Source organism: Phyllobates terribilis, unplaced genomic scaffold (assembly GCF_046119375.1).
Source record: "Phyllobates terribilis strain yellow unplaced genomic scaffold, ASM4611937v1 Scaffold_7__3_contigs__length_470593459, whole genome shotgun sequence".
Lineage (NCBI taxonomy): Eukaryota > Metazoa > Chordata > Amphibia > Anura > Dendrobatidae > Phyllobates > Phyllobates terribilis.
The window spans coordinates 226,182,589-226,207,549 of record NW_027362767.1 but is presented as its reverse complement, the minus strand read 5'-3'; the positions used below and the strand labels follow the sequence as shown (position 1 = coordinate 226,207,549).

General features: G+C 45.8%; 1 protein-coding gene across 1 annotated transcript in view; it reads right to left on the bottom strand.

Annotated features, from left to right (window-relative positions):
• Positions 1–24,961, bottom strand: part of LOC141155469 (kinesin-like protein KIF14) — a 96,064-nt gene that overhangs the window by 1,476 nt on the left and 69,627 nt on the right. The window contains exons 26-28 of the mRNA XM_073642335.1: positions 15,725–15,859; positions 5,931–6,011; positions 5,589–5,736 (exon numbers count right to left, since the gene is read on the bottom strand). Of these exons, the coding sequence (XP_073498436.1) occupies positions 5,589–5,736; positions 5,931–6,011; positions 15,725–15,859 (364 nt within the window). The remainder of the gene's footprint in view (positions 1–5,588; positions 5,737–5,930; positions 6,012–15,724; positions 15,860–24,961) is intronic.

Here is a 24,961-nt window from a genome sequence, read left to right as displayed (position 1 = left end):
TAGACAAGAAGAAATAGAGCATCACACATAGATTAGATAGATAGAAACAGGTCAGTCACATATATATGAAGTACAGTGACAGTGTTGCTTACTGTACTTGTCATTTAGTGTAAAGGATTTATTAAAAAATATAATAGTGTTTTCATGCACTGTCTCTTTAAAAAAGCCGGCCGGCAATTCAGCATCTGTACCCGACAATTTATAACAGACAGAATAGAGCTTCACGCATAGATTAGATAGATAGAAACATGTCAGTCACATATATATGAAGTACAGTGATAGTGTTGGTTACTGTACTTGTCATTTAGTATTAAAATAAAGGATTTATTATTAAAAAAATTGGCGCGGGGTTCCCCTTAATTTTAGTCTCTAGCGGAGGTTAAGCAGACGGCTGGGGCAGATGTTTGAAGCCTGGGAAGGGGGTAATACCCACGGAGCTTCCCAGGCTACTAATATCAGCCCCCAGCTGAATACATAGCCTTTACTAGCTATTAAAATGGGGGACCCCCCAAAAAAAATGACGTGGGGTCCCCCCTAATTTAATAGCTAGCAAAGGCTAGGCAGACAGCTGGGGGCTGATATTAATAGCCCAGGAAGGGAGCCATGAATATTGGCCCTCTCCCAGGCTAGAAACACCAGCCGTCAGCCGCCCCAGAAATGGCGCATTCATAGGATGCGCCAATTCTGGCACTTAGCCTCGCTCTTCCACGCTGCCCTGTAGCGGTGGCAGGGGGTAATAGGGCTGGGGTTGATGTCAGCTTATAATGCCAGCTGACATCAAGCCCAGGTTAGTAATGGAGAGGCGTCTATAAGACACCCCCATTACTAACCCCATAGTCAAAGTTAAAAGAAAACACAAACACCCAGAATAAAGTCCTTTAATTGAAATAAAGACACAATCCTGCCATCCAGCCTGTCATCCCGCAGACACTGAGAAGCGCAGGCATGCTTGCGCTCTGCAGTGTCTGGCTGTGACGGCATAAAGATGAGACGAGTTCATGTCCAATGAACTCGGCGCACCTCATGCACGTCACTGACAGCGTGGGAAAATTCTCACGCTGAAGCGCTGAGTGCAGGAGAATTCTCCCACGCTGTCAGTGACGTGCATAAGGTGAGCTCATGTCCAATGAACTCAGCTCACCTCATGCACCTCACTGACAGCGTGGGAAAATTCTCCTGCACTCAGCGCTTCAGCGTGAGAATTCTCCCACGCTGTAAGTGACGTGCATGAGGTGAGCCGAGTTCATTGGACATGACCTCGGCTCATCTTTATGCCGTCACAGAGAGACAATGTGGAGCGCAAGCAAGCCTGCTCTTCTCAGTGTCTGCGGGATGACTCAGCTCACCTCCTGCACGTCACTGACAGCGTGGGAGAATTCTCCTGCACTCAGCGCTTCAGCGTGAGAATTCTCCCACGCTGTAAGTGACGTGCATGAGGTGAGCCGAGTTCATTGGACATGACCTCGGCTCATCTTTATGCCGTCACAGAGACAATGTGGAGCGCAAGCAAGCCTGCTCTTCTCAGTGTCTGCGGGATGACTCAGCTCACCTCCTGCACGTCACTGACAGCGTGGGAGAATTCTCCTGCACTCAGCGCTTCAGCGTGAGAATTCTCCCACGCTGAAGCGCTGAGTGCAGGAGAATTTTCCCACGCTGTCAGTGACGTGCATGAGGTGAGCAGAGTTCATTGGACATTAACTCGGCTCATCTGGATGCCCTCACAGAGAGACACTGTGGAGCGCAAGCAAGCCTGCGCTTCTCAGTGTCTGCGGGATGACAGGCTGGATGGTAGCGTTCTGCTGCGGTCCAGCCTGTCATCTCGATGTAGCAGAGCTGAAGCTGTCATGGGAACCATGGAAATGTAAGGATGATGTTGCTTTATTATTTTTCTTTTATTGCAGGAGATCGTTGGCTTCAGCTGGAATGGGCGTGATGGTAAGTATGGTTTAATTTAGAACAATAAAGGATTGTGTCTTTATTTCAAATTAAAGGACTTTTTTCTGGGTGTTGTGTTTTTTTAAATACTTTACTAGAAATTCATGGTGGTCATGTCTAATATTGGCGTGACCCCATGAATTTTGGGCTTAGGGCCAGCTGATAATGCCAAGCTGGCCCTAACCCCTTTATTACCCAGTGAGCCACCGCATCAGGGCCCTGGATGAGTTGGGTACAGCGCCAGAAGATGGCGCTTCTATGAACGCGCCATTTTCCGGGGTGGCTGCGGACTGCAATTTGCAGCGGGTGGGGCCCAGAAAGCTTGGGCCTCCCTGCGCTGCGGATTCCAGCCCCCAGCTGCCTAGTTGTACCTGGCTGGACACAAAAACAGGGCGAAGCCCCACGTCAATTTTCTTTAAATTATTTCATGAATTTCCTGAAATAATTTAAAAAAATTGAAGTGGGGCTTCGCACTATATTTGTGTCCAGCCAGGTACAACTAGGCAGCTGGGGGCTGGAATCTGCAGCGCAGGGAGGCCCAAGCTTTCTGGGCCCCACCCGCTGCAAATTGCAGTCCGCAGCCACCCCGGAAAATGGCGCGTTCATAGAAGCGCCATCTTCTGGCGCTGTACCCAACTCATCCAGGGCCCTGGTGCGGTGGCTCACTGGGTAATAAAGGGGTTAGGGCCAGCTTGGTATTATCAGCTGGCCCCAAGCCCAAAATTCATGGGGTCACGCCAGTATTAGACATGACCGCCATGAATTTCTAGTAAAGTATTTAAAAAAAACACAACACCCAGAATAAAGTCCTTTAATTGAAATAAACACACAATTCTTTATTGTTCTAAATTAAACTATACTTACCATCACGCCCATTCCAGCTGAAGCCAACGATCTCCTGCAATAAAAGAAAAATAATAAAGCAACCTCATCCTTACCTTTCCATGGTTCCCACGACAGCTTCAGCTCTGCTACATCGAGATGACAGGCTGGACCGCAGCAGAACGCTGCCATCCAGCCTGTCATCCCGCAGACACTGAGAAGAGCAGGCATGCTTGCGCTCCTCAGTGTCTCGCTGTGACGGCATCCAGATGAGCCGAGGTTATGTCCAATGAACTCGGCTCACCTCATGCACGTCACTGACAGCGTGGGAAAATTCTCACGCTGAAGTGCTGAGTGCAGGAGAATTCTCCCACGCTGTCAGTGACGTGCATGAGGTGAGCTCATGTCCAATGAACTCAGCTCACCTCATGCACCTCACTGACAGCGTGGGAAAATTCTCCTGCACTCAGCGCTTCAGCGTGAGAATTCTCCCACGCTGTAAGTGACGTGCATGAGGTGAGCCGAGTTCATTGGACATGACCTCGGCTCATCTTTATGCCGTCACAGAGAGACAATGTGGAGCGCAAGCAAGCCTGCTCTTCTCAGTGTCTGCGGGATGACAGGCTGGATGGCGGCGTTCTGCTGCGGTCCAGCCTGTCATCTCGATGTAGCAGAGCTGAAGCTGTCGTGGGAACCATGGAAAGGTAAGGATGAGGTTGCTTTATTATTTTATTTTTATTACAGGAGATCGTTGGCTTCAGCTGGAATGGGCGTGACTGTAAGTATGGTTTAATTTAGAACAATAAAGAATTGTGTGTTTATTTCAATTAAAGGACTTTATTCTGGGTGTTTGTGTTTTTTTTAACTTTGACTATGGGGTTAGTAATGGGGGTGTCTTATAGACGCCTCTCCATTACTAACCTGGGCTTGATGTCAGCTGGCATTATAAGCTGACATCAACCCCAGCCCTATTACCCCCTGCCACCGCACCAGGGCAGCGTGGAAGAGCGAGGCTAAGTGCCAGAATTGGCGCATCCTATGAATGCGCCATTTCTGGGGCGGCTGACGGCTGGAGTTTCTAGCCTGGGAGGGGGCCAATATTCATGGCTCCCTTCCTGGGCTATTAATATCAGCCCCCAGCTGTCTGCCTAGCCTTTGCTAGCTATTAAATTAGGGGGGACCCCACGTCATTTTTTTGGGGGGGTCCCCCATTTTAATAGCTAGTAAAGGCTATGTATTCAGCTGGGGGCTGATATTAGTAGCCTGGGAAGCTCCGTGGGTATTACCCCCTTCCCAGGCTTCAAACATCTGCCCCAGCTGTCTGCTTAACCTCCGCTAGAGCCTAAAATTAAGGGGAACCCCACGCCAATTTTTTTAATAATAAATCCTTTATTTTAATACTAAATGACAAGTACAGTAACCAACACTATCACTGTACTTCATATATATGTGACTGACATGTTTCTATCTATCTAATCTATGTGTGAAGCTCTATTCTGTCTGTTATAAATTGTCGGGTACAGATGCTGAATTGCCGGCCGGCTTTCTTAAAGAGACGGTGCATGAAAACACTATTATTTTTTTTAATAAATCCTTTACACTAAATGACAAGTACAGTAAGCAACACGGTCACTGTACTTCATATATATGTGACTGACATGTTTCTATCTATCTAATCTATGTGTGATTCTCTATTCCTTCTATTCTAAATTGTCGGGTACCGCTGCTGAATTGCCGGCCGGCTTTTTTAAAGAGACGGTGCATGAAAACACTATTATTTTTTTTGATAAATCCTTTACGCTAAATGACAAGTACAGTAAGCAGCACTTTCACTGTACTTCGTATATATGTGGCTGACATGTTTATATCTATCTAATCTATGTGTGAAGCTCTATTCTTTCGGTTCTAAATTGTCGGGTACCGGTGTATGCCGCTGCTGAATTGCCGGCTTTTCATGTTTCACTGTTGGCACTGTTCCCATCGATTTGGGCAATCACTGTAATGCCACAACCACCATGGCTGTGGCATTACAGTGAGTGGCAGACAATCCCTGCATGATTGGTGCTCTAAATAGCACCAGACATGCAGGACACGCTTTTGGTGCACGAACAGTTATCGAACATAACCTCGAACAGCCGAATTTTTTGCAAATCGTTCGGGTTCGTCGAACAACTCCAACACCGCCCAAAACAGCTCGAATTTGAGATTGGCGAACAGTTCTAGTCGAACACCGCTCATCTCTAATGGGTAGTAGGTGAAAATATCAACACTGAATACAATGCTCTAAAACTCCTTTGGCCTCAGGAAAAAGATGGCTATACCATCTAGGGATAGTAATCTTTTAATTCATTTTGATCCCTTAATTCCTCTTGTTACGATGTTGCGTAGTACTGCTGGAAACCAGTGGCCAAAGGAGCATGAGCAGGAAATGGCAGGCATTAGTAGATGTTCTTAGATATAGCAAAGGAGTTGTAGAAAACAATCTGAAGATAGGCGAGAACATTTTGGGTAAGAATGTTCAGGAGCTGGAGACTGGAACTAGGCTAACAGCTAGACAATACTCAAGCAATGAGTGAGATCCATGTGGCTTTAAGTAGGCCCAAACAGGAAACAAAATGGTCCCCACAGGTTCTGAATCTGCCATCTTAGTAAAGGGCAATTGCAGAACACAACAGCAGCCTCCAGTGTTAAGGAGCGGGATTGCAGCACAATTAAGGTGAACAATAACAGCCACTAGTGGTCAAACTGTAAAATGACAACAGGAATTCTGACACCTCTTCAATTATATTCTTGCAAAATAACTATTAAAATGATAAAATAGGATAGCATACCCGATATATATTGCACACATTTGGTGATAACTTCCCTCCAATGCACAACAAAGTCTTTAAGAAAGTGGGCGACACTTTTATAATAATAATGGATGGATAGGTCCTGGGTATAATCTTGCTTCTGGCACTTTATAGATTGGAATTGCATCTAAATTAAAAAAAAAAAAAAAAAAAAATGGATAAATGGAAATGGATAAATGGTAAACCACTCAAGGAGTTTTTGCTCGAGAACCAATGATCATATCCCATCACGAAGCTTGTTTCCTGGTCTCATAACAATTTCAATGAATCAGTTAATTTTTGTATCTGTGGAATACTTCTACAATAATTAAAATTACTTACCCAAAATTGTTTGCATCTGTTAATGTAACTTTCAGAAGATTGTCCAAGAGGCAGCAAACATTTTCTTACATCTTCTGCCAACTAAGGTGAAACAGAAAAAAAAAAAAAAGATTATGTAATATATTACAAGTTCCAAAAGATATAATACGGATGTGTGCCCACTATGCGGTTTTTTAAGCGTTTCCGCATGGGCAATTCCGCCACGAAAACACTTAAAAAACGCTTGGTAGAAGGTCTGCAATGTTCCCCAATGATAATCCGCTTATGCTGAGCACATGCTGCGGAAATTTCCGCTGCGGATTATCATTGCGGAAAAATCCACAGCATGTCCATTAGTTTTGCGGACACGCAGCGCAATTGCCGCCAATTGACTTGCATTGAATCGCTTAATATCCACATGACTACATGTACACATGCGGATATTAAGCGATTCACTGTGTGGATGGTACCCGGGTCTGGAGAAGAGGAGACTCTCCTCCAGACCCGGGTAAAATAGTACCTGTATAAAAAAAAAAATAATGTAAAATAAAAATAAACATACTCACCTTCTGATGGCCCCAGGTCTCCTGTACAGTGCGTCCTAGCTCCCCAGTGGCTCGTGATGGTGTAAAAGGACCTTCCATGACGTCCTTTAGTCATGTGACAGGTCACGCAACCGCTGATGTCGGCGGTCACGTGACATGTCACATGACTAAATGAAGTCATGGAAGGTCCTTTAACACCACTGCGAGCCACCGGGGAGACTGAAGGAGCCCGGGGGCCATCGGAAGGCAAGTATAATGTTTTTTTGTTTGTTTTTTTTTATTATTTTTTACAATTTTATTCTTTTTTTTTTAACTATTACTTGGTCACACTATATAAAGCCATGCCAATTGCATGGATTTATATAGTGTGACCAAGTTGTCAAGCACTTTTCCAAGTGATGCTAAAATCGCTTGGAAAAGCGCTTAACACGCATGCGAAATCGCATGTGCAAAACGCTTGTCCCTGGCTGAAAAAACACATGTAAAATCCGCATGCAGAAATGCTCAGGAAAAATCCGGAGCATTTCTGCATCGTGGGCACTGAGCCTAAAAAAAATTTTTTCACAGGTTATTTTTTTAGTATATTATATTGCATATTCTATAAGCTCAGAACTAATGTCTCACACAAAGTGCCAGATCTAACCACGTATGGGGTGGAGAGTTTTTTTTTCTCCCCTCTATCTCTACATGAAGTTACCAGCTTATAAATGGTCAACGTCATGCAGGGGAAAAAGTAAACACCCCCAGAGACAAATCTCTGCTATTGACCCCTTGGGCTTCACAAATTAAAATCTAAATTTCACCAGCTAATATCTGACCAACAGATATGATAGATATCCACTATTAATGCTATTTTAGCTTGACAAGACTAGTGAAATATCCTCTAATTAAATTACTTTACTTTTCAATTAAAAGGGGTTCTCTTGAATTTCCAAAAAAATTTAACTGGAAATATTAGAATTACAGTAGCTTTAATACATCTAATTAGCCAATAGAAATAGTCTTGTGTAGGAATGTAATCACTACAGAATTATACTGGAGGCAATCCTAATACATTGACAAGCTTCTTGTAGAATGTTATCACAGGTGCCTATGAGAAAGTTCAGTAGAAAATAGTATAGCATGAAGCTCTGCTGCAGTAACCTCAAGATATAATCTATATCATGTATAGTCATTCAGAAAAAGGGAGGACAGAAGAGTGAGCAGCCCCTTCCTATCTCGGCTCTCTTGGTTTCTGCAGTGTTAGATTAGACAGGGTGGACAGCAGTGTAAGCAGCCTCTTACCTCCGCACTCCCAGTATCTCCACTATTAGGTCAGAAACATGGTGGACAGTAGTGAAGAGCGAATATGTTAGAAAAAAAATGTTAAATTCGGCACATTCAGATTCGTGATCGGAAACATGGAAACTTTTTCCAAAAATCGGTAACATTTGGTGAAAAAGTGCAGGAAAATTGTGTTGCAACTAATGAGTTTAACACTTTGGCTAGCATACTGCTGGTGTATGATGAGCGAGGGGGAGAGGTGACAGAAGCTGAGAGCAGCTCCTTGCTAATGTGCTTGTGACTTTTGTTGTTCTGTGTGTGCAAAGCGCGGCTAGCCAATCAGGGCGCAGGAAGCATCCACGCTGTCCAGACACAAGGGCTTGTGCCATTGGCTGCTGAAAGCACATGTCCTCTCTATATAAAGAGCAGACATGTTGTGTGAGTGCCATTTTATGCTTGCAACTGGTCACAAACACTGTTTCTCCTGCATACGGAGATTTTAGCTAGATAGGAGGTTTCTTCGAAGTCAGATAGTTTAGATAACTAGTGTCCTGAGTGTCTGTGAAATAGACTTTCCAGCAGAATTTTTTTGTGCCATTACTGAGGCCCACACAAACAGTAGGGCCATGTCCTAGGACTCTGTTGTGCACTGCTTCTATTGTGCTCCATGTGCGAGTAGCCCTTAATAAAATCTATTTTTTTCATTTGGTAATGTGATACAGCAAGCAAGTCCTACTAGCCCACCTTGTCATTTTTGGGGGGTGAAATTCAGCTGTATGCAGAGCTCATGCAGAGAAAAAAAATCTATTTTTTTGCTGTGACTAATGTGATACAGCAGGCTAGATCCGAGTTTGATACATCTTGGAGCTTATCTGCTATGTTATACAGGTGTCATCCACACAAAAAAATACTTTCTTCTATTACTAACGTGATACAGCAAGCAACATGTCACCTTGTCATTTAGTGCCGCTGAAATTCAGGTGTGTGCAGAACTGGTGCAGAGTAGAAAACCTATTTTTTTTTGCCAATAGCGTGCTCCTACCACACTGAGCAATGAGTGGGAAAAAGAGGTCGTGGTGTAAGGGGGAATAGGCTTGGTGTTCAAGGTATATGTGGGGTAGGTGGTAATGTTAGTAAAAGCACTAGTGAACCAACACAGTCACGTCCTATCCAAAGACAACTGACAACTGTTACTGAATGGGCTACTCCACTCTTGTTCTTTGGCAGCCACACAGCGATACACCTTGTTGATAAGGGTCAGAAAGAGCAGGTGCTCCAGTGGATAGCAAGCGCTGCTTCAAGTGGCCTCTCGTGTTCTTCCTCCACCTCATCACACACAGTACAGTCCACAGATGTGGCACCCCAATTACCCTTGCATCCCCCGCGTCACAACTGTCCAAGTGCCCAACTGACTGTAGCGAACCACAGATGGAAAAGTTTGTAGAACTGTTCACTCACTCTACCATGGGCATCAGAAGTCTACTCCAAATATTCACATAGTAAAGAAGAAAAGGAAAGCATCTGCACGGATGCCCAACATTTTTTCGTTTGGATTCGGAGCAGGACGATGTAGGGTCCCAGCAGGTTCCTGACCCTAGTCACCAGACAACCACCGGGAGAGGTGATCCTGATGAGACTCAGATACCTGAGGTTCAAGTGGACAGTACTGTGCTGCTCAATCAATATGCATTACTCTGGCAATCTCACTGCAATAAAATGCGGACCTCAACAACCATCAGCCGCCCCATCAACCTCATCTGCTTCTTCTTCGTCCTCCTCCTACCATGCCAAGTATTGTCACCCTGGTCTCCGACCGTAGAACCTATGGTTGTATACCTGCTCCAGTCAGGCTGAGTGAGAGCCCGTCAGCTGTAACGGAAGCGGACATGCCTGCTGTGTTTGCTTCACCGAGGACACCACGTTTCTCAATACTCTGTAACATCTCCACCTGCACCTCACTCACGGTCTAGCAGTTTGTCCGCTTCACCGTACTCCGCCCTCTCAGCGCCGCAGCCAGCCCTCGGTCCCATAGTTGTGGTCACGTAAAATACTGTTTCCTCCTACACATGACAAAGCTAAGAGATTGAACTCCACCATCTCTAATCTGTTGGCCATAGAAATGGTGGTCTTAGGCAGCAATTCTTTTTAAATGTAAACACTCCTGATTGTGTCTCCATCTGCTGGGTTGGCTGTAGTGGAAAAGGTGTAGGACCCCATTATAGTTATACTCAACTGAAATTAATTCTTTGAAGTCAAGACACTAGAAAGATAATGAGCGCAAAATAGGGATTTAACTGGTTAAAATAGTGCAGATAAATTAACTCTTGCACTCACCTTGACAAGTTGCAATCTGCAACAATATGTATGCTTATACCAGCTGCTGTACAACCGTGGATCAATAGACCAAAAATAGATAAAAATGTGGAGTACAAACGGTTTTCACTGCACTGCTGGTCAATCACGTGGAAAGGACGTCTTAAATCCAAAGGTTCCAATAAAGGATTTTTTATTTTTTGTATTGTTACAAATTAATATTAAGTTGGAGAAAACTTCAAAAACGCGTTGATTTTAATTTGTAACAGTACAAAAAATTAAAAATCCTCTATTGGAACCTTTGGATTTTAGACGTACTTTCCAAGTAGCTGACCAGCAGCGCAGTGAAAACAGTTTGTACTCCACTTTTTTTTTTTTTCTTTTTTAACTAAATTAATTCTTTGGTGCAGATATTGTTGTCACAGGAGTACACAAGATAGAAATTGTTTTCTTTTCCTCCTTGGTATATAAAGCAGGCTATATTTCATCTTTTAATTCTTTGGTGCAGATATTGTTCTTCACACAGGGGTACACAGACATGATAAACTTAAAATTGGTATACAAAGCAGACTAAATCTCAGCTTAAAGTTCTTTGGGGCAAATATTTTTCTCCATACAAGGGGAAAAAAAAAAAAAAAAAAGTTGGGTCCGAGCAGCTTTCTGACCCACGTCACCAGACGTTAACCCTTTGGGGGTGGGGGTTGTCATCACAGGGGTACACACAATATAATTGAAATTTGTTTTCTTACTACCGTGGTATATAAAACAGGCTACATTTCATTTTTTAATTCTTTGGTGCAAATACGGTTCGCCATAGAGGAAAAAAAAAATTCTTCTGTTACTAAGGTGATACTGTAGGGGACATGTCAGTTTGAAATTGATTGGAGCATATCTCCTATGTTAAACAGGCCTCATCCACACTAAAAATAATTCATTGTTCCCAACGTCATACAGCAGGCCAGATGTCAGTTTCAAATTTTTGGTGCTGATATTGTTCTCCACACAGGGGTACATATGATTAAATCGAAATTGGTTGTCTTACTACTGTTGTATGTAAAGCAGGCTACATCTCTTCTTTTAATTCTTCATCTTTGGTGCTGATATTGTTCTCCATACAGGAGTACACATTAGTGATGAGCGAGCACTAAATGTGCTCAACTTTGGTTCAGCCGTTTCTCAAAACCTACCCAGATCTGCTTGTGACAGCATGCCACGTGTGTGCCCATTTCAGAAAGTCAGTCAGCTTCCGCCACCCTGGCAGTGCTTCGGCAGCATTTGCAGCTTCCAGCTCACCGACTGTTGTGCTATGTCACCATATGTTGGAAACCAACGCTGCAGATGTTAGGAAGGATTTGTGAGCAGCAGAGAGCATTTGTTGAGTACCAGCTTCAACACGCCCGTTGGAATTCAGGTCAGCCTCCACACAACAGCTGATGAGTGGGCATGGATGTCTGACATCTGTGCCATCCTCCAAAACTTTGGGGACTCCACCAAGATGGTGAGCAGCGATGACGCCATAATTAGCATCACCATCCCGCTTCTGTCTACTGAAATGCTCACAGCTCACAATTAAAGAGGAGGCATTGCAGGTGGTGCAAGGAACTATACAGGGTGATGCTACACAGCCCAGCCTCATCTCATCCCAACGTGGACTGGTTGATAATGAGGATGAGTAGGTGAACATGGACAGTCATCCTCTTGGTGAGGACAGGGAAGACTTGGCTGTCTTGGAAGTCTTGATACCCCTCTTTCAGTCTGTGGGAATGCTGTATGAGTTTCACTTAATGAGGACCTTCAGTGGCCTAAACCGTGGCTTTGCTTATGCACGTTATTTCTCAAATGCATTGCAGATCAAGCCATTGTCCAACTCTGTAGTGATTAAATTCAAGGCATGGAGAAAGGTGTGTGTTGTGTGTCGAAGCACCACTGAGAAGTGCAAGCAGATGTTGGATGGGCTGCCATTGCTTATGGAACAAGCTGTTTTAGAGGACTTCCTGGGAGAAATGTCAGCCGTATTAGATACGGTTTCCCTCTATGCCAGTCCTTTCACCGAACTAAAGAATATGGCTGTGGTGAAATACAATTGTCACCAAAAGCAGTGTCAGACTGAAGAACATTGAGCCCACCAGATGATTGGATTCTGAGGGCTGACTTTCCTCCGCCGCTTAAGAGCCCCAAAGCAGATGCAAGGTTTGCGCTATGAACTATCCAGGGCCCACCAGAGGATTCCCCAGTTCTATAGTGGGCCCGTCCAACCCTGCAGAGAAGCAGGCCTGGCTAAGAAAAGTCTGTGTGAAGGTTCCCGGACACTTGGCTGTTTTTTTTTCTTTTTTACTGAGGAGGAAATTGTGAGAACCCGGGGGAAACCCCCGATAAACACGGGGGAGAACATAAACTCCTTGCAGAGGTTGTCCTTGGTAGGATTTGAACCCAGGACACCAGCGCTGCAAGGCTGCAGTGATAACCACTGAGCCACCGTGCTGCCCTCTCGGATGTCTCACATGCTGGAGAAACTTGCACCTACTGCCACTCAGCATCTTCAGCTCCTTTGTGAGAAACTAATGTATTTGGGCAGCCACTCAGTCTACCAAATAAAATTCCTGAGAAGGAAATTGTGCATGGCTTTTCTTCTGGTACTGGGTGCACCGCTAATACCATGGAGTGCCATAATTCAATGGAAATTTTCCAGTCTGGTTGGAGACAAGCTCATTCCCAACGAAAAGTACCAGCAGCAAGCTAAGGAGATGGTGGCCTCTATCATGAAGGAGTTAGCTTGTTGTCTAGTAGTCTGTTTTTATACTAAAGATTCTGCTTATTTTTATAGTCTTAAATGAGCACAGAGACCGTGGCTTACGCAGTAGCGTATCCAGGCTGGTAAAGTGGCGGAGAAATTGCTGTACCATCAGGTTGAGAATGCGAGCCATGAAAGGCACGTGTGTGAAATTGCCCCGCCACCAGGCTTGCACCATCATAGCACACGGCCTTCCCTTGCTCCAGGTTCTGTGGAGACAGCCGTTGCTAAAACTCAGCCTGGAGAGCTGTCCACAACTCTTCAGCAGTATGACTGCGATCTCCAAGGCATATTAACTTTAACACTGCCCGATTGCGGTGAGCCCTGTCTGCGCAGTACGGAGGTGGGGAGGATTCTAGCAGTACTGTTGGAACATATGTCTTATTAAGGCAGAGTTTGAGGGCACAGGTGGAGGAAGCAGAAACACTGGAGGAAGTGTTAGATACAGAGGTTTCTCCCGCAAGCCTTGGGGATTCCAACACTTGCTGTCTAGTTCTCCATCCCCTGTTGTATACTGGTTTAGTTCTCAATGTTCTGGTGTGTATTGGTTTCATTCTCCAACCTATCCATGCCCACCCCCAGAGGTTAATGTCTGGTGACGAGGGTTTGGATTCTGCTCATACCCTACTTCGTCCATGCCTGGATCAACTGAAAAAATTTTTTGGACATCACTACACATGCTTTCCCCCTTTTCAGTCTTGAGGCTTTCTGTATCACCTCTATGCTGATGACACACAGATCTACCTCTCTGGACCGGATATCACCTCCTTACAAACCAGAATCCCACAAAGTGTATGTTTGCCATTTCATCTTTCTTCTCTGCTAGATTTGTAAAACTTAACATGGATAAAAATAAATTCATCATCTTGCCACCATCTCATTACCCCCCTCCCAACTAACCCATCCATCAAAGTCAATGGTAGCTCACTCTGATCTGTCCTTCAAACGTCCGATCCATTCCCTTTCCACTTGCTTCCAACTCCAAAATATCTCCTGTATCCGCACATTCCTCAACCATGAACCTACCAAAACACCTGCTTTGTGGCCTCCCTTCTACCACGCTCGCACCCCTCCAATCTTTCCTAAACTGTGCTGGCTGACTAATACACCTGTCGCCCCCTCTATTCCCCAGCTTCTCCTTTCTGTCAATCCCTGCGCTGGCTCCCCGTTGGCCAGAGACTCCAGTTAAAAAGCCTAACTTTGGCATACCAAGCCATACAAAACCTGTCTCCTCCATACGTGTGACCTAGTCTCCTTGTACTAGTTACTGTACCTGCACGCAACCTCCCATCCTTCCAAGATCTCGTTCTCTACTTCCCTCTTATCTCTTCTTGCCACAATAGCATATAAGATTTGTCCTGTGCATCTCCCATACTGTGTAACTCTGTACCCCAACACAGACTGTCGCCTACTGTGGAAACCTTTAAAAGGAAGCTAAAGACCCACTTCTTCTGACAAGCCTACAACCTGCAGTAACCACCGCTCCACCATACCACTGCATGACCAGCTGTATCCTGACCTACTGTATCCTCACCCATCCCTTGTACATTGTTTGTGCGCTGTTATAACCCTCCTGTTTGTTTTTTTCCCCCATCTTGTGTTTTGCGGTCCCGTGACCATCTGCCTTTATATTCCAGCTCCGCCTTTTTGGCTGTGCTGGACTTCAGTGTTTGACTGTTTTGCTAGCCAGGTGCTTCTGTGCCTGTCCGTTCGCTTGGTCCTTTTGGGACCTCTAGTACCTTTTAGTCAGTTTATCTTTTGGTGTTCTGCAACAACTTTCTCTGTTCAGGAGGTGTCCCTTTTTTGTTCCTGTCCTTAGTTCTTTTAGGGACCCTTCCCTTTATTCTATAGGTCTTTGTTCAGACTAGCCTAGGACTTAGGCGGGTCCGTTCACTAGGAACAGGCAGCCCGCTACATCGTAGGGATTCAGATTAGTCTTACTGTAGGGAAAGCCTTCCCCTGTCTTTCCTTAGTACTTGTTGCAGATCACAACATGCGCCCTCGCAGGCAAGGTCCACTCTTACCAGTCAATGACCCCTTTTCACATGTAAAGCACCATGGAATAAATGTCGCTATAATAAATAATAATTAATTATACTTGTACTGTGGGTCAACTGATGACATTTTCCTGGTGCCTGCCCCTAATTTTATGTGTTTTGTCAGCTTTTGGGCCCATTTGAAGGTTTGGCAATGTTCGACGAATAAATTGGCGAATATTGCAAATTCGATGATCGTCATCTGAACCGAATATTGAAATATTCGCTCATCTCTAGCGGACAGCAGTGTGAGTAGCCCATTACCTCAGCACTTCTGGTAGCTCCAGTATTAGGTTAGATAGAAATGGTGTACAGAATTGTGAGCAGCCTCTTCTTTCCTTAGCTCTCCTGGTGTCTCCAGTATTACGTCAGGTAGACAGGGTGGACAGCAGTGTGAGCAGCCTCTTCTAATACTGAAGATACCAGGAGTGCTGAGGTAAGATCACAGGCATGTTGGACCACCTCTTGGCTCACACTCCTGGTATCTCCATTATTAAAACAGAATATCCCCTGGGAGCACATCTTCCTACACATCAAGGGAAGGTGCCAAGCTTCTTACTGCACATGCTCAAAGTCACCTCTATCATTCTTGGACAGGTTTAGGCAAGTAACAATACTCTGGCCATTGTAATTCAATAAAGACACCTTCCTTAGACAAAATAATCGCTAATTGTTAAAAGGTAATTTTGAGGTTCTAAAAAAAAAAAAAAAACCCACAACCAAAGGAAATATTATATTTCCAGGTAACCCCTTCAAATATACAGATGTCATTGTTGCCAATACACAATATTTTTAATTTATTTATTTATTTTTTTTTGGGGGGGGGATGTAAGGGGGGGGGGGGGGGGGAGGAAGTACTCTTAATACCTTGTAACTCTCCAACCAGGCTTTCTGGTACATTCCTTCTAAGCGGTGAACTTCATCGGCCAGGAAATCAATCAGCTCCATCATTAAGTTTTCACTTCCACTTAGGAAACTATTTTTTATGTTAAGCGAGATGAACTAATGGGACACAAGTGAAATATTACTCCTTATGTAGATGTCAAACTTTATGCACTTTTCACATTTAGCCCACATGCATTAAAAAAAAAAAAACACATGTAATGCGTCACATTTTATAGATTGGAAACATGCAAATAAAAGACAATTTGTTTGCTCTTAATACTATGGATCAGACCAAAAAAAAGAAAAAAAAAGTAATAATATATCACATTAGTCTTTGCTAGGGGCATAGAAACCAAAACCATAGAGAAAGACCACTTTGGTGGAATGGGGCCCTTTGAGAGATCAGATAAAGCCTTGGTCAGCCCCAAACTATTGGTTACTGGATAGGGATAACCAGAGTGGATTTTTCTCCTCTCTAGGAAAGAGACTTATCCATCATGAGGTTAGAGAATAGGTCTAAGAGTCATGGGAAGGCTATGAATCTAAAGCACCAGCCCCCATTCGTTTAAATAGCAATTGGCTGAGCAATAGTTTGGCAATCGTTCACCCGGCAGTCATCTCACTTCACTCCCCTATACTCAAGAACAAACCTTTGTTCTCTGTGAGACTCCTCTGGTGGTGGCCTAGTTCTTCAAGATAAATATCAGCCAAGAGGAAAAACTTTTAAAATATAACTTTTATTAGATCCTTAAAATAATTAATTTTTTGTACCTCCAATGTCCAATATAAACAGCTCATAAACCCCTATTGCATCATAGGCAAGCTCCCTATACACTAGAGGGAGTCAGCACAAAATACTTCTAACCTTAAGGACACAGTACACTAAAACAAGACACTGTGCAACCCTCTTATACATCCCATTGGAAGGAACCAGAAATATATAATGTTAATCCCATCTGGTCCATATAAAACTTAGACATAGTGATAAAAAAAATATAAATATGTGTAGATCTCACCCATTCTCTTGTCCATGGGCATCCTCCAGTTCAGTAATCTCCAAATATTAAGGATAAATCTACCCTGTCGTGCCCCTGGTGATTGCTCCCGCCCTGACACTTGGGTACTGCCCTTGTCAGGGCGGGAGCAATCACCAGGGTAGATTTATCCTGAATATTTGGAGATTACTGAACTGGAGAAAAAAAAACCCTGGAGGATGCCCATGGACAAGAGAATGGGTGAGATCTACACATATTATTTATAGCTTTTTATCACTATGTCTAAGTTTTATATGGACCAGATGGGATTGACATTATATATTTCTTGTTCCTTCCAATAGGATGTATAAGAGGGTTGCACAGTGTCTTGTTTTATAGTGTACTGTGTCCTTAATAAGGTTAGAAGTAGTGTTGAGCCACCCCCGTAGTGTTCGAGTTCGGTTCGGTTCGTCGAACACCTTCGAAAACCGTTAAAACCAATGGCAGGCAAACAAAAACACATAGAAACACATAGAAAACACCTTCAAAGGTGTCCAAAAGCTGACAAACTGCTCAGAAGACACAACTAACACATGGAAAAGTGACAAGTACATATAGTCATGCGAAAAGAAATGAGGTGGAGGAGTAAAAGGAGGGGGAGACACAGATATAGGCATGTCATGCCCTTCTAAAATCCAAAAAGTGAGAAGCCGACACGTTCAGTCCGCTCCTGCCCGTGCCACCTCCGTGTCGCCGGGTTTGTGCCAGAGCCGCGGTGAACCCTGACGGCCAGCCCCCCTCTCCCAATACTGGTGCCTGTCCGCTGGTGGGTCGAGCGAGCCCCCCTGTGGTGGAGGCAGCTCTAAGCTTTTTAATTTAAATTGTCTCTCTAATTTGAATAAATACACTTTAAATCCATTTACAAGGATCTATTGGAGGGCAAGTCTCATGCCAGCAGCCGCGTAATTCCAGCTCCAGTAGCGTCCACTAAAGCTGCTGCAGTTAAAAAGCTTTTATAAGGATCGAGCTCGGCTGTCCACCGCAAGGCATCCTACTGCCAGTCCGAGCCTCTATGCCTTGGGGTGCCTCCTGATGCTCTTCACTGAGTATCCCGTGGTCCCGAAGCATTTCCTTTGAAAAAATGAAGTGTCCAAACTACAGGTGGTGTAGCTTGCTTAACAGCCGGGATAATCCGCTGACTAGCAGACCCTGCTACTAGGCACAAAGTATTTCCTGGGCTAGATGCAGTTAAAAATTTGTAATTAGATACTCTCGTTGGATGCTGAGAAAGCATTCCATAGAGTCTCCTGGCACGCCATATATGATTCTCTTAAAAAGCTTGGGGTAGGGGTCTAGGGGACCCTTTTATAGCCAAAATCACGGCCCTGTATCGCAATACGTCACCTAGGCTGAAGATAAATGGAACTGTAGCACCCTGAGGGCTCGGTTGCTACAGAGGTATTGCACCTCACCCAGAGGTGTGATATCTCACTCTCAGGTAAGGATGTAGTGTGGATCAGGACCCGACACCTGCATGCATTACACCACATTGCCGTGGGGCAGGGCGACCAATATGCCCCTGAGATGGGCACGACAGTCCCTGTCCCTGGCTGGAGTGGGGGGAGGGAACACTGAGGAAGGGGAACCCTGTAGTGCAGGAGCAGAGAGGAAGCAGTTCCTGGGTGCATTGAGAAGGGAGTATAAAAGGTGGGCACCATCTTAGTTCAGTGCAGAGAAGTCTGAGCAGAAGTGGCAGGGAGCAGGGGCTCTGCATGAGCTCTGCTCCGGAGGCGGGCCTAGTAACAGAGGCCCAGGCCTGGAAGAGGGAGAAAGAAGGAAGAGGAGCGGAGAAGGCTCCAGGAACGAGGAACGAAGGGATCTCAGGGGTGCGGACGGGCGAGTCGCCACCGCACGCCCGAATCCACCTGCGTGGAGGGGTCAGGCCAAAGGGGGAGACCGGTCCCCGAAACTAGTGGAGGCAGGAAACGACCCTCAGCTAGAAACAGGAGGCTGTGACATTTTATGTGGCGCAGCCCCTCGCTACACCCGCTAGGAAGGCACCACATAGGGTCAGGGAAACTGGCGCCAAGTTTACCAAGAGGAGGTCCGAGGCAGCCGGACAGAAGGGTTGGTAAGAAAGGCCAGACAAAGGACACACAAAGGGGGTCCTGTGAAGTGCTCCAAAGTTATCTGGGAGTTGTCTGAGCCCCTCACCTGGTGAGCACAGTACGACGTGGGCAGCCGTTACCTGCAGACGTGGTCTGGATAATAAGAACTGTGAGTAAAGGCCCTGGACTGCATCACTGACTCCATGTCGTTACTGCTGCTGCCCTGCACCATCACCCCCATCCTCCGCATACACTGCCCTGAGGCTATACTCCTCCCGTGGGGAGTTATGCTACGCTCTGCTGCACCCACAACACCAGCCTCAGCGGTCTGCCCTGGAGCGGCGGTTCACTCTGACCGCAATCCACGGGTGGCGTAGTCGGACATTTAAACATCAAAACCACATAAATAGTTCCGCCACTGGTTTGACCGCCCTGAGCCACGGAACCGGGTTGCCGCCACGGAGACTACAACCACCAGCATCCACCAAAAAGGGTCCGGCTCCGGGTGTCCCAAGGCCCAGGGGGCGTGTCAGAACATTTTCATCACCTTTCACAATCACCAATGGGACAAGGCAGGGATGTCCTCTGTCCCCTCTCTTATACATCCTAGTGACGGAGCACCTGCTCTCATCAATTCGCCATAACCCCAATATTAGGTGGATTGAGGTGGGAGGCACCGAGTACAAGTGCTCTCTATTTGCTGATGATGTCCAAGTATATATCACTCAATCACATATATCCATCCATGCTGTTATGGCTGAAATAGATCACTTTGTTACATGGTCAAATTTTAAAATCAATGCAGCGAAGTCTGAGGCCCTCGATGTCTCCCTCCCCAAATCCATATAGGATTCCATCCAGTTCAACTTTCCCTTTGCCTGGCCCTCACAGGGTATCAAATACTTAGGAATTCCTATTCATAGAGACCTCTCCCATCTATGTTATCTTAATTTTGGGCCCTTTATTGAACAACTCCATACAGACCACGGTTGGCAAGTTAGAACTGTAAGATTCACTACGTGAACCACTGGTGTTTTGTGGAAAAGCACATGTACACTGTGTTCCAAATTATTATGCAAAAAGTGTTTAGGAGTGATAAGGGAAGAATTTGTTTGTTTGTCAGTTAAACTCATTGATGGTGATGTGTGTCAGGGCTCTTTATATCACTGTAAGCAATTGCAGACACCTGTGCTAATTAGTTTGGCAGGTGTGTCCAATGAAAGGCAAGACTACTTAAGAAGGCTGTCTCACATTATTAAGCAGCCTACATTTTCTGCCAAAATGGGAAAGAAAAAGGATGTGTCGGCTGCTGAGAAGCAACAAATTGTGGAGTGTTTAGGTCAAGGCATGACTACAATCAACATTGTGCGATGATCAGGATGAAGTGTCTTGGCAATCAAGAAGTATGTAGCAGATTCACAGTACACACGTGTGCGTGCTGATAAGGGCAAATTGAGGACTCTTTCCTACAGGCAATTACGTCAGGTTGAAAGAGCAGCGGCAAAAAAGCCTTGTCATAGCAGCAGACAAGTTTTTGAAGCTGCTGGTGCCTCCAACGTCCCCCGAACAACAAGATGCAGGGTCCTTCAGAGGTTTGCAGCTGTGCATACGCCATCCTGTCGACCTCCTCTATCCACTTCACACAAGCAAAAACGGCTCCAGTGGGCCAAACATTACATGAAGACTGATTTCAAAACGGTTTTGTTCACGGATGAGTGCCGTGCAGCGCTCGATGGTCCAGATGGATGGAGTGGAGGATGGCTGGTTGATGGACACCCCACGCAAACACGGCTACAGCGCCAACAAGGAGGAGGTGGAGTAATGTTTTGGGCTGGAATCATGGGGAGAGAGATTGTCGGCCCCTTTAGGATCCCTGAAGGCGCTAAAGATGAACTCCATAATGTATGTGGATTTTCTCAAACAGCACTTCCTGCCATGGTTCAAGAAGAAGAACCGTGTATTTCACAGCAAGATCATTTTTCTGCATGATAATGCACCATCTCATGCTGCACATAAAACATCTGCATCTCTGGCTGATATGGGCATAAAAGGGGACAAACTTATGGTGTGACCCCCATGCTCCCCTGACCTCTACCCCATTCAGAACCTTTGGAGCATCATTAAAAGGAGTGTCTATGATGGCGGGAGGCAGTTCACATCTAAGCAACAGCTCTGGGAGGGTATTCTGTCCTCATGCAAAACAATTGAAGCAGAAACCATCCAAAACCTGACAAATTCAATGGACGAGAGAGTTCAGAAGCTCCTTTCGAACAAGGGGTCCTATGTGAAAATGTAACATCACCTAGAATAAAGTTTTGAGTTGAAAACTGTTTGATTTCAGTTTCTAACAACCTGCTAATGCTTATAATTTCAAAAATGACCATTTTTTTGGTCTTTATTAAAATGAAAAGGTTGATCGAAAAGTTTGGGGGATCTAAGAGTGTGGCAACCCAGTAGTCATGATTACTTCGAATTCTGACAATATGAGGGTCATGCTGCAGGTAGTGCAGCAAGAAGGCACTTATGTGTCTTGCGCATCTCGGAGCCCCAAAATTATTTTCCGGGCTAGATGCAGCTAAAAATTATTATTAATTTTAAATCTGGTGAAGCTTTAGTATAGATGGCCTAATAGGATCAGTGCTGCACACTGCTACAAAGCCCAAATTATTTTCCAGTCAAGATACAAATAAACATGATTAGTAATTTTAAATCTGGTGGAGCTTATTATAGATGGCCTAATAGAATCAGTGCTGCACACTGCTACAAAGCCCAAATTATTTTCCAGCCAAGATACAGATAAACATGATTAGTAATTTGAAAGCTTAAAACGGTTGGTAGGGTGATTTTAACCAATCATCAAGCTTTTACTCTCCCCAGGATGACACAGGGGTAGAAAAGTCGTTTCGGATCCATGATTTGTTCATCTTTATGAACGTGAGTCTGTCTACATTATCAGTGGAGAGCCGCGTGCGCTTATCTGTCAGCACACCACCAGCAGCGCTGAACACACGTTCAGACAGAACGCTGGCTGCGGGGCATGACAAGATCTCCAAGGCGTAAGTGGCTAACTCCAGCCATTTATCCAGATTGGAAGCCCAAAAAGAGCAAGGGTCCAGTGACACAGTCGTGGCTTCAATGTTTACTTGGAGATACTCCTGTACCATCGTCTCTAGGCGTTGACTAGGTGTCAGACTTCTTGTCTCCTGTGGCCTTGCAAAGGATGGGCTAAAAAAGTGGTGAAATGATTCCGCAAAATTGATGTTACCAGCAGATACTGTGGTTCTGTTACGGTTTGAGTGCTGAACACTTGACGGTCCCACGGTTGGCAAGTTGGAACTGTGAGATTCACTACGTGCACCACTGGTATTTTGTGGAAAAGCACATGTAAGATTCTGCAACAGTCTCTGATGATACTCCTGCATGCGTGCATCCCTTTCTATGGCAGGAATAATTTCTGCAAATTTACTTTTGTACCGGGGATCTAACAGTGTGGCAACCCAGTAGTCAGGATTATTTCTAATTCTCCCAATTCGAAGGGTCATGTTGCAGGTAGTGCAGCAAGAAGGCACTCATGTGTGTTGCGCATCCAGGAGCACCAAGTCCCTGTTGTGTTGGTGGCGAGGTAACAATCATGCTTCCTTCCTCTGTCCTCTCCCCCCAACCTCGCACAACAGAAATGTGATCAAGGTCTCCCTCATCTGATGAGTCTTCCATCAGTTCGTCCTCCACTTCTTCCTGGGCTCCTGCACCTTCCTCACTAGTTTGGCTGCTACCATGCGCCCTGGTAAAACCATCTCCCCCACCCTCACATGCCTGCCGCCTTGGTGCTGCCGACCGTCTGGACCTTGCAGATGTTAGCCCTTCCGCATACAACTCCTCCTCCTCTACTTCCTCCACCTCCTCTTGTGCCACCACCTGACTCCGAATTCTGTTTAACATGTACTCCAGCATGTAAATCACCGGAATAGTCATGCTGATAATGGCATCATCAGCACTAAACATCTTCGTCGCCATTTCAAAACTGTGCAGAAGGGTGCATAGGTCCCTGATCTGAGACCACTCCTCCAGCGTGATTTGCCCCACCTCTGGATCTCGTTGGCCCAGGCTATACGTCAGAACGTATTGCACCAGGGCTTGTCGGTGCTGCCACAGTCGCTGCAACATGTGCCGAGTTGAATTCCACCGGGTAGGCACATCGCATTTTAGCCGGTGAAGTGGCAGGCCCAACGACTTCTGTAGAGATGTAAGTCGCTGAGCTGCGGGATGCGAACGGCGGAAGTGAGCACACAGCGACCGTGCCCTCTGCAGAAGGCCATCTAGTCTGGGATAGTGGGCTAAAAATTGCTGGACAACCAGGTTCAACACGTGAGCCATACAAGGCACGTGTGTGACATTGCCCCGGCGAAGGGCCGCACCCAGGTTTGCAGCATTGTCGCACACGGCCTTCCCTGGTTTCAGGTCCAGTGGAGACAACCATTCATGAAATTGGTTCTCCAGAGCTGACCACAACTCCTCAGCTGTGTGACTCACATTTCCCAGACATTTCAATGTAAAAACCGCCTGATGACGTTGAGCCCTACTGCCAGCATAGTAAGGAGGTGTGCAGGATCCCTTCTGCGCAGTTAGAAAGCTTGTGGCATGACCAGACAGGCTTTGGGTGCAGGTGGAAGACTGAGAGGAGGTTGAGGAGGCAGAAGCAGTGGAGGAACTTTGACATAAAGAGGATTGACGCACAACTCGTGGGGACGGCAAGACTTGGACAGCAGCCCCTTGTCCTGCTGTCACCATAGTTACCCAGTGCCCAGTCAGCGACATGTAACGCCCCTGTCCATGCCTACTCGTCCAAGTGTCTGTGGTGAAATGCACCCTGTCACACACAGAGTTTCTCAAAGAAGCGGTGATGTTGTGTGCGACATGCTGGTGGAGCGCAGGCACACCTTTCTTTGAGAAGTAGTGCCGACTGGGCATCTGGTACTGGGGCACTGCGACGGACATAAGGTCTCGAAAATCCTCTGTGTCCACCAGGCGGAAAGGCAGCATTTCTGTAGCCAAGAACTTGCAGATGGTGAAATTCAACCTCTTAGCTTTCTCATGGCTAGGAGGAAATGGTCTTTTACTTGTCCACATCTGAGGGACCGAGGGCTGGCTATTGTGCTTAGACGGGGTTGATAAGGGTGTCCCCGGCAAACTGCCGGTCTGTGAGGAAGATGCAGGCGGACATGTTAGGTTGCCTTGATCCAAAGGTGGTGCTATCGATGTTGGACAGCGCTCAACACCAGCTGGTGTTACCACCTCCAAAGAAAATGATGACCTGCCAATCACGCTGGCTGTTGCGGGTAAAGAGGTGGCAGGTCTGCGCCCCAAAACAGGTGTGACTGCTGTCCCCCCAGTCACAGAGGATGAAGAGGCCGCGGATGCACAAGATATGGCAGACGGTGGTTGGCCCGGCCGACTAGGCCGCATTGTAGCACACTGAGCTTCCCACTGCAACTTATGCTTCATGTCCATGTGCCGGTTCATGCATGAAGTACTCAAACTATGTATTTTTTGGCCTCTACTTAGCTTTTGCTGACAAATGTTACAGATAACACGAGTTGGGTCATCTTTATCGATCTGAAAAAATGCCCAGGCTATGCAAGGCTTAGCACCCATGCGACCTGAAGAGCCACCACGACTTGTGGTGAGAGGAAGAGTTGTGTTTGAGGATGCAGTTGTTGACGTGCTTCCAGTACTACGTCTCTGTCCAGGAAGGCGCAACCTGACCTTGTCGTCACTAGCATCTTCCTCCACCTCCTCTGCTGACCTCATCTCTTGGCTGACTGTGGGTTGACAGTAATTGGGATCTCCAACCTCATCATCATCACCCTGTGCGTTATCACACCCGTCGTCCTCAGAGCCAACCTGTTCCTGCCCTGACAAAAAACTAAAGTTGTCGCTCCAATCAGGTATTTGAGTCTTATCATCGTCTTCCTCATTGTCTCCACCAACAGGAGTTACAGTTTGGGAATGAGGGTCTACATTATGGTCAGAACCTTCTGCGTCTGGTCCTGGATCCGACTCATAAAGATTCTGGGCATCAGTGCAGATCATTTCCTCGTCTGGATTCACAGAAGCGCTGGAGTCGACCTCTGATTCCC